The sequence below is a fragment of the Cyprinodon tularosa genome, unplaced genomic scaffold (genome assembly GCF_016077235.1).
Source record: "Cyprinodon tularosa strain WSP-4 unplaced genomic scaffold, ASM1607723v1 ctg830, whole genome shotgun sequence".
In the NCBI taxonomy this organism is placed as follows: Eukaryota; Metazoa; Chordata; class Actinopteri; order Cyprinodontiformes; family Cyprinodontidae; genus Cyprinodon; species Cyprinodon tularosa.
Window position 1 is genome coordinate 84,132 of NW_024039597.1, and position 23,820 is coordinate 107,951.

Here is a 23,820-nt window from a genome sequence, read left to right on the forward strand (position 1 = left end):
TCTGTCATATCTTAAAGGCCCTACGGTCCCATAACCTTCAGTTTGAGCAGCCAGCTCACAGACTCCAGGCTTACCTCTGGATTATAGATTATCTGAAAGTAGAATGAGAGCAGAGGATTTTGTTATCGGGCTCCTCTCGTGTAGAACCGACTGCCAGCAATGAGTTCACAAAGCGGACACACTTTCTACATTTAGGCCTGGGGTTTACTGTGGCGACCTCAAAGCACCCATTTAGTTATAAGCCTTGGCTGCTGAGAAACCTCCCATTATTGCTGTCAGTAGCTGTTTGGCTCTGATATTTTTCTAGCATCCACTGACTAACAAAATTAAACAGTCTGTTTTTTTTTAGCAGATGTTGTCCTGTTAAAAGACAATTCACATTTGCACTGTTAGCCTCCACTGTTGCATACTGAGAAATAAATATTGAATATGAGGGTCAATATTTAAACAATTAAGATCTAAAGGTAACTGGTGATAATCAGCATAAGTTTTATACTTATCTTGGATATTTACACAGAGGATCAAAGCGATAGATATGGACTCATAATACAATTTGAACTTGAAATAGTTGTTTGTTTTTGTCCAGAGATGCTCTGAATGATGTCTGCACCGTCGTGCTTCACAGCTGGTGCAGAAGCTAAATCTCTTTTGTGTATAGTGAATCTTTTCTCCATCATTTTGGTTTGCCATTAAGGTAACTTTAAAGTTTTAATCAAACTTGAATGTGTCAGTTGTGGTGCATGGGTTTCTAAACTGGCCGTCTGCATGTTAATTAATGTTAAATTAGAACTAAACTGAATTTATTGTTAACAGTAGGACTGATTTTGCAGGAGAAAAGGGGGAAATGTCCCCAGCACTTTTTTTTAAAAGTCAGTTTTGGTCCCCCACACTTTTTAGTGTCCAAAGACAATATTACGCTACAGTGCGCAGACATTCGTTAAGCACTAGTACCAAGCTGAAGCCCACTTCCCTTAGTTTAGCCCACCCACAAGCTCCTGATTGGCCCTCCGTCTTTTCTTAGGTTATTGAGATGAATAGCAGAGATGCAAGAGAAAATAGAGGAAACAAACATGGAAGAACTACTGCAAAAAACATGCTGAACTTCTATACCATAAGTACTGAGTAATAATCATGAATTATTCTCTCTGAACAGCTTTCCCTTCATCTTCATAAAAAAAAATTGGTCTGCACCATTATAAGTAGAAGAGTGTTTTAAGGTAGGGTCTAAGTCTTGAAAATGAGCTTCTCAGCTTCAAGGGGTCTTAGAATTTTTTTTCAGCCTTCCTAAAGCAGAGTTTAATCACCAGAAATGGGATAAAATCATGCTGCATCTGCTCCAGTGTGACATTATAAAAATATGCACCACCCAAGGGGAGAGCTGGCACTGAGGTGAAGGCAACTGTCTTTCCTCCGGTTAGAAAAATAGCTCAACAATACCCTGTAGTGCAAAAGCCACTACTTTATCACAAGCTTTGTTAGGAGGAAATAAGCATGATATACAGAAGGTCCTTCAAAATTAGTTTAACCTTTAATGCATTTAAGCAATAAACACATTCTCAAGCATTTTATCCATACTAATGGATGTAGCATCAACTGGTAAAATACAAAAAAATAGGATATCTGTAATTTTAATGATATCTCAGATCTACGTTCTACTAAAATGGTCTTAGATTTAAGTTCAAATCAGACACCAGACACTGAGGAGGTTCCTGGAGTGACGGCACTTCTCATGATTCAAACACGACCCTTCTCTTTTTATTACACTCTTTTATTCTACTCTTGAACTGTTTTTATATGAAGCCACATAAATGGTACATTTGATTACAGTCAATTTTTGAAAAAAATACCAAAATTCAAAACTTTTTAAAAACCGATTGATTAATCAAACATATATTTTCTTTTCCTGATAAATATACTCAGTTTTTTCTGTGATGTATTGGAGTTTTTGTTGTTGTTTTTTTTTACATTTTAAAGAAACACCTTTCAGCACCAACACCAAACAGCATTCATGTTTTTTTAATCACACAAACAAAATGTTAATAATTCAGAGCATATCTTTGAGTATACATGTGGGAACAATGTAAGCAATTTATTGCATTGGATTTTCTTATCTTATAGGGTATTCAAAAATATAACAATGTTGTTATTTGAATAGATAAATATAGATACATAGGAATACAGAGCAAATAAGAATACCTGCAAAGCTGTTTCATATTTTCTAAAAACCGTGTAGGGTGTAAGATCCCTGTAAATCAAAGTCCCGATTCCCTGGAAATGAAAACATTTAATTTCTTAGTAATCGAAATTTAGAATATGCTGATGAACATGACAGAAAATAGAATTACAGTTCTTACGTCTGTTGGAGAAATCAAAGAAATCTTCATTAAAAGGTAGTGATATGTCGATTGACTGTCTTTTCCTGGAAAAGAAGACAAAAATGTTGTTTTCTCTTAATAATTAAATATTACAAACAAAGATATTACCAGTTTGTAATATTACGCTAATTAACGATAATAACCCACCAAAATCCTCCATTACGCCACCTCACAATGGTGATAATGGTGATCAAAAGCAGGAGTGCAATAGCCAGAGATCCAAACAGTGCACCATAGAAACCTGGACCTCTGCGGAAGGACTCACATCTTGTACCATAGTATTGTTCGAAACTGTTTTGATAGCACCTGAGGTAAAGAGTACATAGAATAACGACTGTGTTATGATAAGGATATCAAGAAGGGGTGTTGCTAGATGGGATGGGCCATACAACCCCTACAATGTGATGGTTGTTGTGGACATAATTCAACACCACTGTAACAAGCAGTTCCCCTCTAAGCTAGAGTATGGCAGCAGTGATACTATAAAGTGGAATGTCCCAACTAAATAATATCTTAAATGTTAGTGAATCAAAGGTCCCATATTATGCAGAATTCACATTATAAACATTTTGTAACACTCATATATGTGCTGAAGCCTGTGTATGAGATTCACAAATTGAAAAAAAACCCTTTAACCTCCCTCATTGCCTCTTTCCACCTTTTAGCCAATGTGTGCTCAAATTGATCTGTTTGAAAAACATTCCCTTTATGATTTGCTGTCCAGAACACTCTGTAGCAGCCCATCAGTCCCTGCCTGGTCACCCCTAGAAAATTGTCTAGCTACACGACTGGTTTAATCTTAAACAGGTGACAAACATATGTTGTAGTTTACCTGCACACGGGTCCTTTATTGATGTCATTAAAACAATCTCCACGTTGTTGGCAGTAATCATGATTAGTTTTGCAGGGTCCAACGCACTGCCATACACCTCTAATGATCTCAGCAGTGTAATTTTTAAAATGGGAGCAGTCGACAAAAGGCTCCAGGTGTTCAATGTCTGGTTCATAGAAAAATTTACATGAATTTCGTTTTAATATGGGAATGAAACAATAGAATTGACACCATGTTCAGAGAAAACCTACCTGTGATCATTGGCGGGTGCAAGCTGAGTCCATTAAATGACACATTGGTACTGAAAACCTGATAAACATTGTCAAGGTTTTTTGTGTCATTGAAGATATCAGTCAGCACATCCTCAAGCCGGGTATTGAGAAACCTTATATGTGTGTCATTGTTTTGATAGCTGTACATCACCACACTCTCTGAGATAACGCTTCCATTTCTGTTATAAAGCAATTATAAAGATGTTATTTGAAAGAGTCACGAACTCTGCATTTAGATTTAATAGCAATATATATATATATTTTAAGCAGGAATCTTTGATGAAACATACGTTAATTTTATAACTTGGACAGCTTCAAAGGATTCGGGGTCCGCTCTTTTGCAAAGTGCTTCCAGCTGAATGACATAAGATACGATTTATCTTTTTAAATAATGATTAACAAACCTAAAATTGCCTGCAGTTATTTTGTCAAACACCAGAAAGTTATTTAACAATGCAATATTTAGCGATAAAAATGGAATGAAATAAAATAAAATCTCTACCTCTGGTTGTAATTTCTTTATAAACTCTAATGCATCATTTGAATTTATATCCTTATACGCATCCTGATAATCAATGTAAATTTCCAACGTAATATTTGCATTTCGAGTTGGCAGAGCTCCTGTAGATTAAAAAGAAAAGAGATTGTTATAAATTTCCTGATACATCACAATAATCAAGGTAGAAAAAAAAAGAAAAGTTTAATAAGTCTTTTTGTTTTTGTGTGTCATCTTTGTAGAAAATTTTGGCCTTCCTGCAAGAAACTTCTTCAACTAAACGTGTTGGCATTGCAGAGTATCCATTCCACGTCCACTCTCCACTGCAGCCACTCTACTGTAGTTAATCAGAGCAGTTCCAGAAGGTACGCCGTGGAGCTTCCCTGAAGCGTCCCAGAAGCTTTGGTCACTAGACACATTTCTAAATTCCACAGCTAGTCTATGTTTCATGCTTGAAACCTCAACTTCATGTCAATCGGGAGTAGAGCGGATCATTCAGACAGAACATCAGTTTGCTAAAAAACTAAGCATATTTTAAAGTTAAACTCTGGATGTGCAGACTGTGGATGGCATTTTACTCTGAAACATCAAAACAACATTACCTGTGACTCCAGAACAGAGCCACGGGATAATCTCACTTCATACGGCACCATAGATAAAATTGTTTATTATGGTGGCAGAAAAGCACTCAATTTTTTATGCACAACTCATGTGTTTTATAAAGATAACCCCAAAAAGGAAGAGGCACAGGCTAAAAGGTAAGTTGGCCAGATAAAGAGCAGGCATGCATTACAGGGATTGTACTGTCCAAATAACCACTTTATTGTTTTATGTAAAGCGTACATGTATACTACTACTGTGTGATAATGAAATCCTTGCTCTTTGCTCTAAAATGCTCCAGGGGTGATTCCGTGATGCATACTGTCTGCAGAGCTTAGGAATCAGTGGAATACCTGGGGTACGACCTTAGATCTCAGTGCTTCACTTGCCTGTATGGAGATCATACAGGCAAGTTAAAGGCCACACATATTACATCTAAGTTGGATTAGCCGGTAGTGTTCTTTTCCACATTAATTTTGTGTGTGACTCCAAATCTAGACCTCCATTGGTTAATTCCATTGATGATTATTGTGTGATTTTGTTGTCAACACCTTCAACTATACAGACAAAGTATTGTGTGAGAATATTTGCTTCATTCAGATCCAAGATGGTTTATTAGGGGGTTCCCCTTGTTTTTTTTCAGCAGTGTAACAACATAATATTGTATATCAACATTACATGTGTGTGAGTATAAATCATCTCACCAATGTGAGGAGTTGTTTCATTGGCTCCATGAGAGCAGACATCTCCAAAGACAAAGTCTTGACATATGCACTGGCAATCCCCGAGAGTCATATTAAAGAAGCACTCCCCCCCATTGCACTGACAGTCTTTACAATGAGGAGTTGTAGCAACTGTTGAGAAGAGTTCAGAAGGAAAAGATGGCTTATCAACAATTGTTGCAGAGTTTAAACTGAGGAAATCTGATGTTACTATATTAATGGAAAATTGTTATGTTGGTGAAGATGTTTCAAGACTCAGACTTGATTGTTCGGCTATTTTTACTTAAACTCTAGAAGAAGGAGCAAATTGGGTCATAGTATATGTTCTGGAATCTGTAAAAGTAGATTTCACTGTGGTGGTAGTTATAGAATCTGTAATAAAAGACCATTTGTCATTAAAGATATGTTAAGACTATCAAAAATATCAAAATTTAAAGGTGTTGATCTGATAAAATTTGTACCAGCTGCATGATTTAAAAATAAAACAAATATAAATTCTTAGACACTTCTTCAGAAAACAGTAGTTTGTGCTCTTAAACTATTTGTAACTTAATTTGTAGTTGACTCTGTTGATTGTAACGCTTGTGTAGGGGGCAAAGGTGGCTATTGATGTAAAATGCATTTCTGTCAGGGAGGAGTCATTTGGAAATGTTACTGTACCTCCTGATGACACTGTAGATCTTACAGGTGAGTCTGGTGAAGTTGATAAAGCAATCTGAGTTATTGAAGGTTGCATTGTTATGGACTGATCACTGATGCTTGTTGGTGTTGGTTTCTCTGTGGTAGGTGGGGCTGATGTTTCGCTAGAAGTCAACGTCTTGAAAACCCCTGTACTTGAGAATGAAATTGTTCTTGGTGTGCTTAACCCAGTTGTGTCTTTATCTGTGGTTGACTCTGTTGACATTAATGTTCCTGTTTGTGAAAAGGTTGAAATAGATGTCGACAAATCAGTTACAAATGTTGCTTTACTGTCTGATGGGCCTGTACTTGTTACAGTTTTGTCAGCTGTTTCTGCTGCAGTTGGCTCACTAGAAGACAATGTTCCAACAGTTTTTTCTGTTATAACAGAGGTAGAGTCTGTAATATAATCTGTGTTTGTCACCGATGGATCAGGACTGCTCCGCATATCTAAATTTGTTGTACTTGTGGTTTTAGTTGTATCTGAGATGTGACTTGAGGTTGATTGAGAATCTTGGGTATTGGCAGGAGAGACAGTTGGATTTGAAGTTTGGAAATCCACTGTATTTGAAGAGGAAACTGTTGTTGGTGTGCTTAACCCATTTGTGATATTGTTTGTTGTTGACTCTGTTGACAATATTGTTTCTGTGTGTGGAAAGGTTGAAGAAGGTGTAGATTGCATCTCTGTTAGGGATGAATCAGTTGCAAATGTTGCTTTACTTTCTGATGGGCCTGTGCTTGGTGCAGTTGTGTCAGCTGTTTCTGCTGCAGTTGGCTCAGTAGAAGACAATGTTCCAGCAGTTTTCTCTGTCGTAACCGAAGAAGAGTTTGTGATATAGGGTGTGTTTGTCACAGATGGGTTAGGGCTACTCAGCGTGTCTAAATTTGTTGTACTTCTGGTCTCAGTTGTATTTGAGATGTGACTTGAGGTTGATTGAGAATCTTGGGTACTGGCAGAAGAGACAGTTGGATTTGAAGTCTGGAAATCCACTGTATTTGAAGAGGAAACTGTTGTTGGTGTGCTTAACCCATTTGTGACATTGTTTGTTGTTGACTCTGTTGACAATATTGTTTCTGTGTGTGGAAAGGTTGAAGAAGGTGTAGATTGCATCTCTGTTAGGGATGAATCAGGTGCAAATGTTGCTTTACTGTCTGATGGGCCTGTACTTGCTACAGTTGCGGCAGCTGTTTGTGCTGCAGTTGGCTCAGTAGAAGAGAATGTTGCAGCAGTTTTCTCTGTCGTAACCGAAGAAGAGTTTGTGATATAGGGTGTGTTTGTCACAGAAGGGTTAGGGCTACTCAACATGTCTAAATTTGTTGTACTTCTGGTCTCAGTTGTATTTGAGATATGACTTGAGGTTGATTGAGAATCTTGGGTATTGGCAGGAGAAACAGTTGGATTTGAAGTCTGGAAATCCACTGTATTTGAAGAGGAAACTGTTGTTGGTGTGCTTAAACCATTTGTGATATTGTTTGTTGTTGACTCTGTTGACAATATTGTTTCTGTGTGTGGAAAGGTTGAAGAAGGTGTAGATTGCATCTCTGTTAGGGATGAATCAGTTGCAAATGTTGCTTTACTTTCTGATGGGCCTGTACTTGGTGCAGTTGTGTCAGCTGTTTCTGCTGCAGTTGGCTCAGTAGAAGACAATGTTCCAGCAGTTTTCTCTGTCGTAACCGAAGAAGAGTTTGTGATATAGGGTGTGTTTGTCACAGATGGGTTAGGGCTACTCAGCGTGTCTAAATTTGTTGTACTTCTGGTCTCAGTTGTATTTGAGATGTGACTTGAGGTTGATTGAGAATCTTGGGTACTGGCAGAAGAGACAGTTGGATCTGAAGTCTGGAAATGCACTGTACTGGAAGAGGAATTTGATGTTGGTGTACTTAACCCATTTGTGACATTGTTTGTTGTTGACTCTGTTGACAATATTGTTTCTGTGTGTGGAAAGGTTGAAGTAGATGTAGATTGCATCTCTGTTAGGGATGAATCAGTTGCAAATGTTGCTTTACTTTCTGATGGGCCTGTACTTGGTGCAGTTGTGTCAGCTGTTTCTGCTGCAGTTGGCTCAGTAGAAGACAATGTTCCAGCCGTTTTCTCTGTCGTAACCGAAGAAGAGTTTGTGATATAGGGTGTGTTTGTCACAGATGGGTTAGGGCTATTCAACGGGTCTAAATTTGTTGTACTTCTGGCCGCAGTTGTATTTGAGATGTGACTTGAGGTTGATTGAGAATCTTGGGTAGTGGCAGGAGAGACAGTTGGATTTGAAGTCTGGAACTCCACTGTATTTGAAGAGGAATCTGTTATTGGTGTACTTAACCCATTTGTGACATTGTTTGTTGTTGACTCTGTTGACAATACTGTTTCTGTGTGTGAAAAGCTTGAAGAAGATGTAGATTGCATCTCTGTTGGGGATGAATCAGTTGCAAATGTTGCTTTACTTTCTGATGCGCCTGTACTTGGTACAGTTGCGTCAGCTGTTTGTGCTGCAGTTGGCTCAGTAGAAGACAGTGTTCCAGCAGTTTTCTCTGTCGTAAACGAAGAAGAGTTTGTGATATAGGGTGTGTTTGTCACAGATGGGTAAGGGCTACTCAACATGTCTAAATTTGTTGTACTTCTGGTCTCAGTTGTATTTGAGATGTGACTTGAGGTTGATTGAGAATCTTGGGTAGTGGCAGGAGAGACAGTTGGATTTGAAGTCTGAAAATCCACTGTATTTGAAGAGGAAACTGTTGTTGGTGTGCTTAAACCATTTGTGACATTGTTTGTTGTTGACTCTGTTGACAATATTGTTTCTGTGTGTGGAAAGGTTGAAGAAGGTGTAGATTGCATCTCTGTTAGGGATGAATCAGGTGCAAATGTTGCTTTACTGTCTGATGGGCCTGTACTTGCTACAGTTGCGGCAGCTGTTTGTGCTGCAGTTGGCTCAGTAGAAGAGAATGTTGCAGCAGTTTTCTCTGTCGTAACCGAAGAAGAGTTTGTGATATAGGGTGTGTTTGTCACAGAAGGGTTAGGGCTACTCAACATGTCTAAATTTGTTGTACTTCTGGTCTCAGTTGTATTTGAGATATGACTTGAGGTTGATTGAGAATCTTGGGTATTGGCAGGAGAAACAGTTGGATTTGAAGTCTGGAAATCCACTGTATTTGAAGAGGAAACTGTTGTTGGTGTGCTTAAACCATTTGTGACATTATTTGTTGTTGACTCTGTTGACAATATTGTTTCTGTGTGTGGAAAGGTTGAAGAAGGTGTAGATTGCATCTCTGTTAGGGATGAATCAGTTGCAAATGTTGCTTTACTTTCTGATGGGCCTGTACTTGGTGCAGTTGTGTCAGCTGTTTCTGCTGCAGTTGGCTCAGTAGAAGACAATGTTCCAGCAGTTTTCTCTGTCGTAACCGAAGAAGAGTTTGTGATATAGGGTGTGTTTGTCACAGATGGGTTAGGGCTACTCAGCGTGTCTAAATTTGTTGTACTTCTGGTCTCAGTTGTATTTGAGATGTGACTTGAGGTTGATTGAGAATCTTGGGTACTGGCAGAAGAGACAGTTGGATCTGAAGTCTGGAAATGCACTGTACTGGAAGAGGAATTTGATGTTGGTGTACTTAACCCATTTGTGACATTGTTTGTTGTTGACTCTGTTGACAATATTGTTTCTGTGTGTGTAAAGGTTGAAGAAGATGTAGATTGCATCTCTGTTGGGGATGAATCAGTTGCAAATGTTGCTTTAATTTCTGATGCGCCTGTACTTGGTACAGTTGCGTCAGGTGTTTTTGCTGCAGTTGGCTCAGTAGAAGACAATGTTCCAGCAGTTTTCTCTGTCGTAACCGAAGAAGAGTTTGTGATATAGGTTGTGTTTGTCACAGATGGGTAAGGGCTACTCAACATGTCTAAATTTGTTGTACTTCTGGTCTCAGTTGTATTTGAGATGTGACTTGAGGTTGATTGAGAATCTTGGGTAGTGGCAGGAGAGACAGTTGGATTTGAAGTCTGAAAATCCACTGTATTTGAAGAGGAAACTGTTGTTGGTGTGCTTAAACCATTTGTGACATTGTTTGTTGTTGACTCTGTTGACAATATTGTTTCTGTGTGTGGAAAGGTTGAAGAAGGTGTAGATTGCATCTCTGTTAGGGATGAATCAGGTGCAAATGTTGCTTTACTTTCTGATGGGCCTGTACTTGCTACAGTTGCGGCAGCTGTTTGTGCTGCAGTTGGCTCAGTAGAAGAGAATGTTGCAGCAGTTTTCTCTGTCGTAACCGAAGAAGAGTTTGTGATATAGGGTGTGTTTGTCACAGAAGGGTTAGGGCTACTCAACATGTCTAAATTTGTTGTACTTCTGGTCTCAGTTGTATTTGAGATATGACTTGAGGTTGATTGAGAATCTTGGGTATTGGCAGGAGAAACAGTTGGATTTGAAGTCTGGAAATCCACTGTATTTGAAGAGGAAACTGTTGTTGGTGTGCTTAAACCATTTGTGACATTATTTGTTGTTGACTCTGTTGACAATATTGTTTCTGTGTGTGGAAAGGTTGAAGAAGGTGTAGATTGCATCTCTGTTAGGGATGAATCAGTTGCAAATGTTGCTTTACTTTCTGATGGGCCTGTACTTGGTGCAGTTGTGTCAGCTGTTTCTGCTGCAGTTGGCTCAGTAGAAGACAATGTTCCAGCAGTTTTCTCTGTCGTAACCGAAGAAGAGTTTGTGATATAGGGTGTGTTTGTCACAGATGGGTTAGGGCTACTCAGCGTGTCTAAATTTGTTGTACTTCTGGTCTCAGTTGTATTTGAGATGTGACTTGAGGTTGATTGAGAATCTTGGGTACTGGCAGAAGAGACAGTTGGATCTGAAGTCTGGAAATGCACTGTACTGGAAGAGGAATTTGATGTTGGTGTACTTAACCCATTTGTGACATTGTTTGTTGTTGACTCTGTTGACAATATTGTTTCTGTGTGTGTAAAGGTTGAAGAAGATGTAGATTGCATCTCTGTTGGGGATGAATCAGTTGCAAATGTTGCTTTAATTTCTGATGCGCCTGTACTTGGTACAGTTGCGTCAGGTGTTTTTGCTGCAGTTGGCTCAGTAGAAGACAATGTTCCAGCAGTTTTCTCTGTCGTAACCGAAGAAGAGTTTGTGATATAGGTTGTGTTTGTCACAGATGGGTTAGGGCTATTCAACGTGTCTAAATTTGTTGTACTTATGGCCTCAGTTGTATTTGAGATGTGACTTGAGGTTGATTGAGAATCTTGGGTAGTGGCAGGAGAGACAGTTGGATTTGAAGTCTGAAAATCCACTGTATTTGAAGAGGAAACTGTTGTTGGTGTGCTTAAACCATTTGTGACATTGTTTGTTGTTGACTCTGTTGACAATATTGTTTTTGTGTGTGGAAAGGTTGAAGAAGGTGTAGATTGCATCTCTGTTAGGGATGAATCAGTTGCAAATGTTGCTTTACTTTCTGATGGGCCTGTACTTGGTGCAGTTGTGTCAGCTGTTTCTGCTGCAGTTGGCTCAGTAGAAGACAATGTTCCAGCAGTTTTCTCTGTCGTAACCGAAGAAGAGTTTGTGATATAGGGTGTGTTTGTCACAGATGGGTAAGGGCTACTCAACATGTCTAAATTTGTTGTACTTATGGCCTCATTTGTATTTGAGATGTGACTTGAGGTTGATTGAGAATCTTGGGTACTGGCAGGAGAGACAGTTGGATCTGAAGTCTGGAAATGCACTGTACTGGAAGAGGAATTTGATGTTGGTGTACTTAACCCATTTGTGACATTGTTTGTTGTTGACTCTGTTGACAATATTGTTTCTGTGTGTGGAAAGGTTGAAGTAGATGTAGATGGCATCTCTGTTAGGGATGAATCAGTTGCAAACGTTGCTTTACTTTCTGATGGGCCTGTACTTGTTACAGTTGCGTCAGGTGTTTTTGCTGCAGTTGGCTCAGTAGAAGACAATGTTCCAGCAGTTTTCTCTGTCGTAACCGAAGAAGAGTTTATGATATAGGTTGTGCTTGTCACAGATGGGTTAGGGCTATTCAACGTGTCTAAATTTGTTGTACTTATGGCCTCAGTTGTATTTGAGATGTGACTTGAGGTTGATTGAGAATCTTGGGTAGTGGCAGGAGAGAAAGTTGGATTTAAAGTCTGGAAATCCACTGTACTTGAAGAGGAATCTGTTGTTGGTGTGCTTAACACATTTGTGACATTGTTAGTTGTTGACTCTGTTGACAATATTGTTTCTGTGTGTGGAAAGGTTGAAGAAGGTGTAGATTGCATCTCTGTTAGGGATGAATCAGTTGCAAATGTTGCTTTACTGTCTGATAGGCCTGTACTTGGTACAGTTGCGTCAGCTGTTTTTGCTGCAGTTGGCTCAGTAGAAGACAATGTTCCAGCAGTTTTCTCTGTTGTAACCGAAGAAGAGTTTGTGATATAGGGTGTGTTTGTCAAAGATGGGTTAGGGCTACTCAACATGTCTAAATTTGTTGTACTTCTGGTCTCAGTTGTATTTGAGACGTGACTTGAGGTTGATTGAGAATCTTGGGTATTGGCAGGAGAAACAGTTGGATTTGAAGTCTGGAAATCCACTGTATTTGAAGAGGAATCTGTTGTTGGTGTACTTAACCCATTTGTGACATTGTTTGTTGTTGACTCTGTTGACAATATTGTTTCTGTGTGTGGAAAGGTTGAAGAAGGTGTAGATTGCATCTCTGTTAGGGATGAATCAGTTGCAAATGTTGCTTTACTGTCTGATAGGCCTGTACTTGGTACAGTTGCGTCGGCTGTTTTTGCTGCAGTTGGCTCAGTAGAAGACAATGTTCCAGCAGTTTTCTCTGTTGTAACCGAAGAAGAGTTTGTGATATAGGGTGTGTTTGTCACAGATGGGTTAGGGCTACTCAACATGTCTAAATTTGTTGTACTTCTGGTCTCAGTTGTATTTGAGACGTGACTTGAGGTTGATTGAGAATCTTGGGTATTGGCAGGAGAAACAGTTGGATTTGAAGTCTGGAAATCCACTGTATTTGAAGAGGAATCTGTTATTGGTGTACTTAACCCATTTGTGACATTGTTTGTTGTTGACTCTGTTGACAATATTGTTTCTGTGTGTGGAAAGGTTGAAGAACGTGTAGATTGCATCTCTGTTAGGGATGAATCAGTTGCAAATGTTGCTTTACTTTCTGATGGGCCTGTACTTGGTGCAGTTGTGTCAGCTGTTTCTGCTGCAGTTGGCTCAGTAGAAGACAATGTTCCAGCAGTTTTCTCTGTCGTAACCGAAGAAGAGTTTGTGATATAGGGTGTGCTTGTCACAGATGGGTTAGGGCTATTCAACGTGTCTAAATTTGTTGTACTTATGGCCTCATTTGTATTTGAGATGTGACTTGAGGTTGATTGAGAATCTTGGGTACTGGCAGGAGAGACAGTTGGATCTGAAGTCTGGAAATGCACTGTACTGGAAGAGGAATTTGATGTTGGTGTACTTAACCCATTTGTGACATTGTTTGTTGTTGACTCTGTTGACAATATTGTTTCTGTGTGTGGAAAGGTTGAAGAAGATGTAGATTGCATCTCTGTTGGGGATGAATCAGTTGCAAATGTTGCTTTACTTTCTGATGCGCCTGTACTTGGTACAGTTGCGTCAGCTGTTTGTGCTGCAGTTGGCTCAGTAGAAGACAGTGTTCCAGCAGTTTTCTCTGTCGTAAACGAAGAAGAGTTTGTGATATAGGGTGTGTTTGTCACAGATGGGTAAGGGCTACTCAACATGTCTAAATTTGTTGTACTTCTGGTCTCAGTTGTATTTGAGATGTGACTTGAGGTTGATTGAGAATCTTGGGTAGTGGCAGGAGAGACAGTTGGATTTGAAGTCTGAAAATCCACTGTATTTGAAGAGGAAACTGTTGTTGGTGTGCTTAAACCATTTGTGACATTGTTTGTTGTTGACTCTGTTGACAATATTGTTTCTGTGTGTGGAAAGGTTGAAGAAGGTGTAGATTGCATCTCTGTTAGGGATGAATCAGTTGCAAATGTTGCTTTACTTTCTGATGGGCCTGTACTTGGTGCAGTTGTGTCAGCTGTTTCTGCTGCAGTTGGCTCAGTAGAAGACAATGTTCCAGCAGTTTTCTCTGTCGTAACCGAAGAAGAGTTTGTGATATAGGTTGTGTTTGTCACAGATGGGTAAGGGCTACTCAACATGTCTAAATTTGTTGTACTTATGGCCTCATTTGTATTTGAGATGTGACTTGAGGTTGATTGAGAATCTTGGGTACTGGCAGGAGAGACAGTTGGATCTGAAGTCTGGAAATGCACTGTACTGGAAGAGGAATTTGATGTTGGTGTACTTAACCCATTTGTGACATTGTTTGTTGTTGACTCTGTTGACAATATTGTTTCTGTGTGTGGAAAGGTTGAAGTAGATGTAGATGGCATCTCTGTTAGGGATGAATCAGTTGCAAACGTTGCTTTACTTTCTGATGGGCCTGTACTTGTTACAGTTGCGTCAGGTGTTTTTGCTGCAGTTGGCTCAGTAGAAGACAATGTTCCAGCAGTTTTCTCTGTCGTAACCGAAGAAGAGTTTGTGATATAGGTTGTGCTTGTCACAGATGGGTTAGGGCTATTCAACGTGTCTAAATTTGTTGTACTTATGGCCTCAGTTGTATTTGAGATGTGACTTGAGGTTGATTGAGAATCTTGGGTAGTGGCAGGAGAGAAAGTTGGATTTAAAGTCTGGAAATCCACTGTACTTGAAGAGGAATCTGTTGTTGGTGTGCTTAACACATTTGTGACATTGTTAGTTGTTGACTCTGTTGACAATATTGTTTCTGTGTGTGGAAAGGTTGAAGAAGGTGTAGATTGCATCTCTGTTAGGGATGAATCAGTTGCAAATGTTGCTTTACTGTCTGATAGGCCTGTACTTGGTACAGTTGCGTCAGCTGTTTTTGCTGCAGTTGGCTCAGTAGAAGACAATGTTCCAGCAGTTTTCTCTGTTGTAACCGAAGAAGAGTTTGTGATATAGGGTGTGTTTGTCACAGATGGGTTAGGGCTACTCAACATGTCTAAATTTGTTGTACTTCTGGTCTCAGTTGTATTTGAGACGTGACTTGAGGTTGATTGAGAATCTTGGGTATTGGCAGGAGAAACAGTTGGATTTGAAGTCTGGAAATCCACTGTATTTGAAGAGGAATCTGTTGTTGGTGTACTTAACCCATTTGTGACATTGTTTGTTGTTGACTCTGTTGACAATATTGTTTCTGTGTGTGGAAAGGTTGAAGAAGGTGTAGATTGCATCTCTGTTAGGGATGAATCAGTTGCAAATGTTGCTTTACTGTCTGATAGGCCTGTACTTGGTACAGTTGCGTCGGCTGTTTTTGCTGCAGTTGGCTCAGTAGAAGACAATGTTCCAGCAGTTTTCTCTGTTGTAACCGAAGAAGAGTTTGTGATATAGGGTGTGTTTGTCACAGATGGGTTAGGGCTACTCAACATGTCTAAATTTGTTGTACTTCTGGTCTCAGTTGTATTTGAGACGTGACTTGAGGTTGATTGAGAATCTTGGGTATTGGCAGGAGAAACAGTTGGATTTGAAGTCTGGAAATCCACTGTATTTGAAGAGGAATCTGTTATTGGTGTACTTAACCCATTTGTGACATTGTTTGTTGTTGACTCTGTTGACAATATTGTTTCTGTGTGTGGAAAGGTTGAAGAACGTGTAGATTGCATCTCTGTTAGGGATGAATCAGTTGCAAATGTTGCTTTACTTTCTGATGGGCCTGTACTTGGTGCAGTTGTGTCAGCTGTTTCTGCTGCAGTTGGCTCAGTAGAAGACAATGTTCCAGCCGTTTTCTCTGTCGTAACCGAAGAAGAGTTTGTGATATAGGGTGTGTTTGTCACAGATGGGTTAGGGCTATTCAACGGGTCTAAATTTGTTGTACTTCTGGCCGCAGTTGTATTTGAGATGTGACTTGAGGTTGATTGAGAATCTTGGGTACTGGCAGGAGAGACAGTTGGATCTGAAGTCTGGAAATGCACTGTACTGGAAGAGGAAACTGTTGATGTTGTGCTTAACCCAGTTAAAACTTCATTTGGGGTTGACTCTGACATTAATGCTCCTTTATGTGGAAAGGTTGACGTAGATGTAGAGCTCATCTCTGTTCTGAGGGATGACATTTTTGTTCCAGTGCTGGAATTTTTCATGACTTTTTTTCCTTCTTTGTCCAGAGGCAAGGCATTCATGTTATTTATATGAATCGTATTAATTTTCTGCTGTCTAATTTGCAAAACTTCCTGAATCCCTTCATCCGTGTCAGTGAAATGTGGCGTCGGCATTACTTCTTCAGAAGGATTTTTCCTTCCATTTTTGAGTTCTGGTAAATCAACAAGAAAACAGAAAATTAGGTTGAATGTAAGATTCATGTTCAGATTAAATATTTTCCAAAATCTACAACAAAAAAGCAATTGTTTGATTGGAAAAATCTAATGCCGGTCTCAAGGCTACCACAGAGAACTCTGAGGTCATGTCATCTGTATTTTTTTCATTTATATTTTGCTTAAAATGTAATATTAATTAAAAATAAATTACACTTAAACTGAATGTAGGGCGATGATCAAGGTCTCCCACGAAACTGCAAGGTTTTTTTATATTTGAAGAGCAAAGATTAACATGAATACATGCACTATCACTATGGTACATGCCACACACAGGCTACAGACAACATTAGTCAGTTCGTCCTTAATGGCAGTCACTGAAACAGGACCAAATCGAGCTATAAATTTAGATGAGAGAAGTTTAAGGTGTTGATAACGGGGAAAAAAACCTGCATTTTAAGGAGAAAATATTTTTCAGCCCAGCAAACTTCTCATAAAGCAAGGAAACATCAAACCAATGTTTAATTAACTCCGTCAGTAAAGTTCGTCAGTTGATTTCAAGCAATGGAATCAACATTCAATATGCAATAGATGTTAGCGACCTCTTGAACTCAAAATGAAATTAATATTTATTGCTGATTTTTCAGTTTACACATGCGTGCACATGCGCGACAGAGAATTATTCCCATTGAATTTTAGCAACAGTGTAAAATCATATTTGATTATACTGTTATTCCCAGGATGTTGAAACGGCCATACACGACTGAAGTTCCCGGGATGTTGAGAGAAAAAGCCTGTATATCTAAAATCATTTTACTCAATATTAATGCAAAATAAGTTACTTTAGTAGTAAAAAAAAAAAACATGTGTTAGGGAGTTTAAATTTGGTTACATTTTGTTTTCATGTTAAAATCAATGAAAACATTGACGATGCTTTATGTTGAAACATAATTAATAAAGATTAATAAAAGCTAAGAGTATGCCCATCTGACAGTGTATGCTGTTCTGATAGAACACCTGTTCTGTTGATGAAGCATAATGCAGCAAGATGTCACAGAGCACATTGTGCGGGACAGTAAGTCCTGCGCAGAAACAAAATAAAACATCCTCTTAATTTTCAAAATAAATATTTTCTGTGGTAACTTGCCCTAACTTCAAGGGTCTCCATAATGGCTCCTATATTCATTTATTTTATATAATTTCTTAAATTTGCATTTTTTATATTGTTTATTTAATATTTATTATTCATCCTGTTTATCGCTGCTCTGGAACCTGCAAAACAGATTTCATTTCATGTTAATATGATGAAATGAAAACAGGATAGGGAGAAAAATGCCAAGTCAAACCAAGTTTTGGGCCTAGCAGCAAGAGGAGCAGTGAACAGAGAGATAGATGGAGAGCAGGTGCTTGAAAAGGAAGATACTGTGCCAGAACTGTATGTGTTTTAAAAGTCAAATGTTTATTGCATGGTACTTGAAGTATTGTGTAAGAATATGTTGGCTTTCCAGAACAGGAGTGAACAGATTAGGCATGGTTAGGCTATCAACATAATAATGCAAGAGGGTCTGGGTGTCTATGTTAAACACTGAAGTAAATATTAGGCATCTTATTTCAATTATGCTTTAATATCTTTTGTGACACATGACTTAGACTTAGACAACTTTTATTGTCATTTTTTATACACAGAGTGCATAAAAAACAAACTTTCGTTTTGTCCAGCTTTCATGACATTTCCATTTCTTAAACTGCAGTAGTGATAAAATGTAAACAGTGTGGAAGAAAAAACATGGTGCAAAAAATGCATTGATATGGAAGTTCAGAGCAATAAATATATATGGTGCAATTATGCAGTGTTTTGGTTTGGTGTTGTCAGTGTGATGCAATGTCTGTGACATGATGTAGAGTTTTCTCAACAGATCAGCTGTCTGATGGCTGTGGTGTATCTGAATACTGTGCATCAAGGGTTAATGCTTTACGCAGGTTACGTACAGGGAGTACTGTAGACCAATAGGATTGTGTGTGTGGGATCACGGGGGTGTGGGACGCCTTACGTCTGAGGAAGTTGGTTGTTCAATAAAGCTTTGGAGTAACATCAAGACACAGTTGGTCCGCGCTGATTTATTCTCTTAAAAATAGGAGATACGACAATGGCAGTGGGGAAAAAGCTGTTTCAGAATCTGCTGGACCTGCATCAAATGTTGCAAAACTCTTCCCAGAGGGCAGCATGAAGAACAGTCCATGGTGGGGATGTGAGGGTTCATTGACAATGTTACAGGCCGCGACTCGCAGTGCTGAGATGAAATGTCTTTTTTTGAGGGAAAAGGGGACTCTTCTCTGCTGTTCTCACTACTCTTCTCCCCTTCTTCCAGTCTACGACGCTGCAGTCTCCACACCACACAGTGAGACAGCTAGTCAGACTGCCCTCTATGGTGCCTATGTAGAAGGTTCTGAGGATGGGTGGGGGCAGGTGGGCTCTCCTCATTCTCCACAGGAAGTACATGCGCTTTTGTGCCCTTTTAATGAGGTGTTAAAACTGTCTGTGAGGACACCAGCCAGCTGACCTGCACTCTCCTTGTATATCTGCCTAGGTATGTTATCGGGGTTCGGGGCCTTTCTTGGGTTGACTGTCCTCAGAGTTTTCCTCACTTCAGCTATTTACTGGTTCCTGTTCCTAGTGTGGAAAAGCTTTAACGACTGGAGTGCTGTTTAGTGCCTCAAACCTACCAAAGAAGTTGTTTAGTTCATTTAGGAAGTCAGCATTAGGTGCATCTACTGGGGAGGAGGTTGTGTTGTAGTTTGGCGTCATGGAAAAGATGATGAATCTTCCAGCTGTGGCTCTGCTTCGCTGATCTAATTGCACGCTTCAACATGGCACATGCTTTCCTCAGTGCCTCTGTATCACCAGACTTGAAAACTGAGTTCCATGCTTTTAGTGATTTCCAAACCTTCCCATTCATCCAGGGTTGTTGGTTTGCCCAGTTGGTGATGTTCTTTGTGATGCTGACATCACAGGAAGAATGTGAGGAGGGTGGTGAGGACAGCGGAAGGAATCATTGGGGCTCCTCTTCCCTCCATTAAGGACATTTCATCACAGCGCTGTGTGTCCCGAGCCCGTAATATCATCAAAGACCCCTCACACCCCCACCATGGACTGTTCTCCCTGCTGCCCTCTGGAAAGAGGTTCCGCAGCATCCGCTGCAGATCCACCAGGTTGTGCAACAGCTTCTTCCCCACTGCCATCAGACTGTTGAACCTTTGATCCACAATCCGAACTCTGCACCTATTGCACATTATCGGGCATCAAATGCTGCTGAACTTTTAACTTTTAGCCCTTTAAATTGTTCATCTCATTGTATTTTTCAATAACGCATTTTTTGCACAAATGCCATTTTGCACTGAACCACTGCAACTTGCACACTGTCTCTTATCCTCTGCACTGTTCACACTTTGACCACTGCTGCACTTTTTGTATTTTTCTATAACTCGTGCCATTGTGAAATATCAATGCAACGTTCATAAGCTGTATGTAACGCAATTTCGTTCTGTATGCACCCTGTGCATACAAAATGACAAATAAAGAAGTCTAAGTCTAAGTCTAAGTCTAAGTCTTCAATGCATTTGTTGACGTAGGCTGACACGGTCATGGCATCTATTTTGTTGTCATAGGTTGGTGCAGCTTTGAACATGTTCCAGTCAGAGCATTAAAAACAATCTTGGAGATTCACCATGGCCCCCTCAGACCACACTCTGGTTTGCTGTGGTTTATTTCTAACCACTTTGACAGAAGCTTCAAAAGAAAGATGATATAAAGATCAAGTTTAAAAGTTTATAAAGCCAGAAATGTCTGGTAGGGAAGAGGAACAGAGAAATGCACTGACTAGTCATAATGATGGTGCTTTTGCTGCTTAAGACTATGAATATAGCCAGATTTAAATAATGGATTTAGTGTGTGGAGGTGGCGCAGTGGTTAGTGTGCACAAACGTGTACGGAGGCTTTAGTCCTCGCTGCGGGTGACTTGATTCGAATCCGACCTGTGGTCCAGTTCGCCTACTGTCAGAAAAACGAGCCACTAGAGCAGTAAAAACTCAAAGAGTGGAACAGTACTAGAGCTGAGACTGAGGACATTTAACGAGTGCACAAGTACACATATTGAGAAACAGCCTAAGTTTTTTAAACCTGAAATCAGGGAAACTCAGAGTTTTCCGTTTCACAAACAGAACTTAAAGGAGAACACCGTTTTTTTTTTTTACATTGGCCCCTTGATTTTATATTATTATTATATTCAACAACAGTACCGTAAAAGTGGTTATGAATTCTAGGACGCTGAGGCCTTTGCCTTTCTTCAGCAGTCTATGGGTGAAAGTCATCTTTTTTAATTTTGGGAGGAAGCTGGAGTACCTGGAGAGAACCCACATAATAACAGTAACAGTGATGATTTGGGTCACTGTGACAGGGTTCTTTGGCCTCCAAGAATCCAGGCTCAGTCGGGTTACCGGCAAGGGGGGATTTACCATTAGGCAATACTAGGCAGTTGCCTAGGGCCCAAAGTTCCTGGGGGCCCCATAAAACTCTGTTTCCATGTATGGTTAATACAACTAATCCTTATTTGTGCACATTAATTATGTTTTTGATAAAAATCCTTTGGCTAAAATGCCATCAGAACACTGATAAATAGAGAGGAAAAAGGGACAAGAAGAGAGGGACAAAACCTAGAACAAATAATGGATGTCTATTCTATTAACATTTCTCTATCTGCAGAATGGGTCTGTTTTATGGGTTTTCTTCTCAGGGGGCCCCGTGCCTGTCTTTGCCTAGGGCCCCAAATTTCCTAAATCCGCCCCTGGTTACTGGTGTTGGTGATTTATTGTGCTCAAAAACTCAAAACAGGGTGCAAAAGAAACTAAACATGTACAAGATCCTCTGGGCCTCAGCCTCCCTCCAGTTACCAGCAATGTAACAAAGAAACAGAAAACAAAAATTGCCGCTTTTCTTCCCACAGCCCTCATTAAATAGTTTAAGCCCCTCCCCTCAGGCTCTCTTATTTCTGATTTCTTCTCATAAATCAGTTTTGTCCATATATCACCTCCACAAATAATTGATATCCAAAAACAAATAATTTTTACAACTTAATTATTTTACACAGATTCATTGACTTATTCAATTACACCAAACTGGGTTTGAAACCAGCAAAGACGCAGCCAGACTGAAGATGACAACTCCCCATAGCATAAACACGTACACCCCCACACCCCCCACACACACACACACGGCTAACCCCACTGAAATATTAAGTGTGCACCCTCAATATGCCAGTAGGTAACCAGGACAGCTTGTGTGTTTTAAGTTAATGGACCGCTACTGTAGGGCTCAGCGCGAGTGTATTAGTCCTCACAAACACAGTATAACAGGAATGTGTGTGTGGCGCGCAAAGTTAGAGGATGTGGATTCGTCACAGTCACAATAACCATGACATGAAATTTTCATATCCTACAACAGGGATGTTCTTCTGGCAAACGGGTAGATAAATAAGGATCTCACCGAATTTGGTGGAAGCTGCATCTCGTTCGTTACATTCGCCATCTTCCCTCTAATTGTCTGCACCTGCGCTTGGGTTCAGAAGCCTGTTAAAGCGCAGTATTTTCAGCGCCCCAATACCATAAAGTTCTGTTTTGTTAATTTTGGGTCCAAAACAGAGAAGTTAAGCATTAAGGCTACTTAAGCTACTAAAATGAGTTTTACTTCTTCATACCCCTTTTCAGACAACATAAATGAATCAATACTCAAACATGAATAATCAATGTCAGATCTCAAGATATACACTGACAAGTTTATTAAAAATGATGTTTATTTGCTTAGCTTGTATTTATGTGGTAAATAAATTTAATTAATTTCAAACTTAAAAATGTAATTAATGTTTGACCTGTAACCAATTGCTTTTTAGTGTGTACATGGTTGTTTGTTTGAAATATTTTTAGAAATTGATTTATCTATTATTATTATTATTTTCAGTATTTGTTAATCGTCTGAAATAAATTCCTTTCATTCATTCATTCATTCATTGACTCATTCATTCAAATGTCTTTTTTTCTTATGGACAAATACAGAATTTGGCTCAGGTTCAATAAGAAAAGTGATAAAAACAACGCCCTAGGAATTTCACTTCCTCAATCACTGAATGGAGTGTATTTTACTTATCTCTCGAACATTTATTCTCTGTGTAATGTTATTGCACACACCATTTACTTTCTCAAATGATTAACAAAATATGCTGCCCCTTTTGCCTCCAGGTGTTTCATTGTTTTTGTATACAGTGAGACATCCAGTGACATTCAGATTCTAAAAACATGTAAGTCCCTTGGTGTTCACTTTGGTGCCTACCAACAACAAATTGGCATGACATCACAGAACTGATAAAGAAAGATCAGATGTGTCTCTAACTGCTAAGGACCCTATGGTCTTTAGGAATGCTGGGAGGTCTCCTGTACAAGCATTTTGTCTCTTTTAGGGTATCAGCTATCGTCTACACTATGGCATGGTATGTTAGAGCGGTAGTGGGCCTATATAGCATGGAGGGGATATTTAGTTAAGCTCATCAGGAAGACAGTATTTTGTCTTATACTGTAAATTTGAACAATTTCTTATTTTTACTCTCTTAAAATTGTACCTATAAAACTGAATGATTAAGCTTGCCTGTGACTTTATGGTGCTGCGCCTGAATTTCACTACTGATAGACAATAAAGTACAAAAACTGGTTAATAGTTCAAATGTAATCTTGTTTAAACAGAGATAATCAAAGGAAACTACAGACTTACCTCCTTTATGAGTGGTCATTGCAGTGCCTACAATTAGCACAATCAAAACCAAGGTCAGAATAATAAGTAGGATAAAAAAACTCCTCTTGTTCCAGGATTCCACAGAAAGCATTTTCTTCATTTTTTTTCTAAATTTAAATGATGCCTTGAAAGAGAACACCTTCCAATACACAGAGAGAATAAATAGAAGGTGGACAGAAAACCAAAGATCTTTTTGACCAATTTCTAAGTGATTTAACCTATAGCTCAGTGTGGATCTTCTGTGTGATTCCAAGCCATTAAATGTTTTCTATATCCTTTGTGTCGTCTGAGATGGCAGCTGATAAACACAGTTTGCTTCTGATGTAGTTCCCGCCCTTAGCAAACTCTTTCTGTTTTATGTCACTGCACAGAAGTTCCTAAAAGTATGCCAACTTACTCACACCCTGTCCTTGAATATTTACAAATCCTGAATCACAGGAATAAGGGTATGAAAAGTGTGAAGACAGGTGGTATTACATATTGTACATAATCATCCTATTATTTTATTTGAAAGACATTAATCATACAAAGTATATGTTTAACATTGGCTCAGGTGTCCCAGGGACAAGGTGCTTTGCAGTAAATTGGAGAAAGTAGGAATGTGATTTAAAAAAAAAGACTGAATAAAATTATTTCTTAATTGCACTGGCTCAGCGCTTTGATTTATTTTTGCT

At 39.2% G+C, this 23,820-nt stretch overlaps 1 protein-coding gene across 1 annotated transcript; it reads right to left on the reverse strand.

Moving 5' to 3' along the window:
* Window positions 1-1,719: 1,719 nt before the first annotated feature.
* LOC119774780 (mucin-3B) lies at window positions 1,720-23,399 on the reverse strand. Its single transcript, XM_038272460.1, has 8 exons — window positions 23,126-23,399; window positions 3,982-4,100; window positions 3,770-3,834; window positions 3,459-3,658; window positions 3,208-3,373; window positions 2,523-2,681; window positions 2,355-2,419; window positions 1,720-2,268 (listed from the first exon to the last, which is right to left on the reverse strand). Exons 1-8 carry the CDS (start codon window positions 23,244-23,246, stop codon window positions 2,219-2,221), a joined length of 945 nt encoding a protein of 314 aa, XP_038128388.1. The 5' UTR covers window positions 23,247-23,399; the 3' UTR covers window positions 1,720-2,218.
* Window positions 23,400-23,820: the final 421 nt, after the last annotated feature.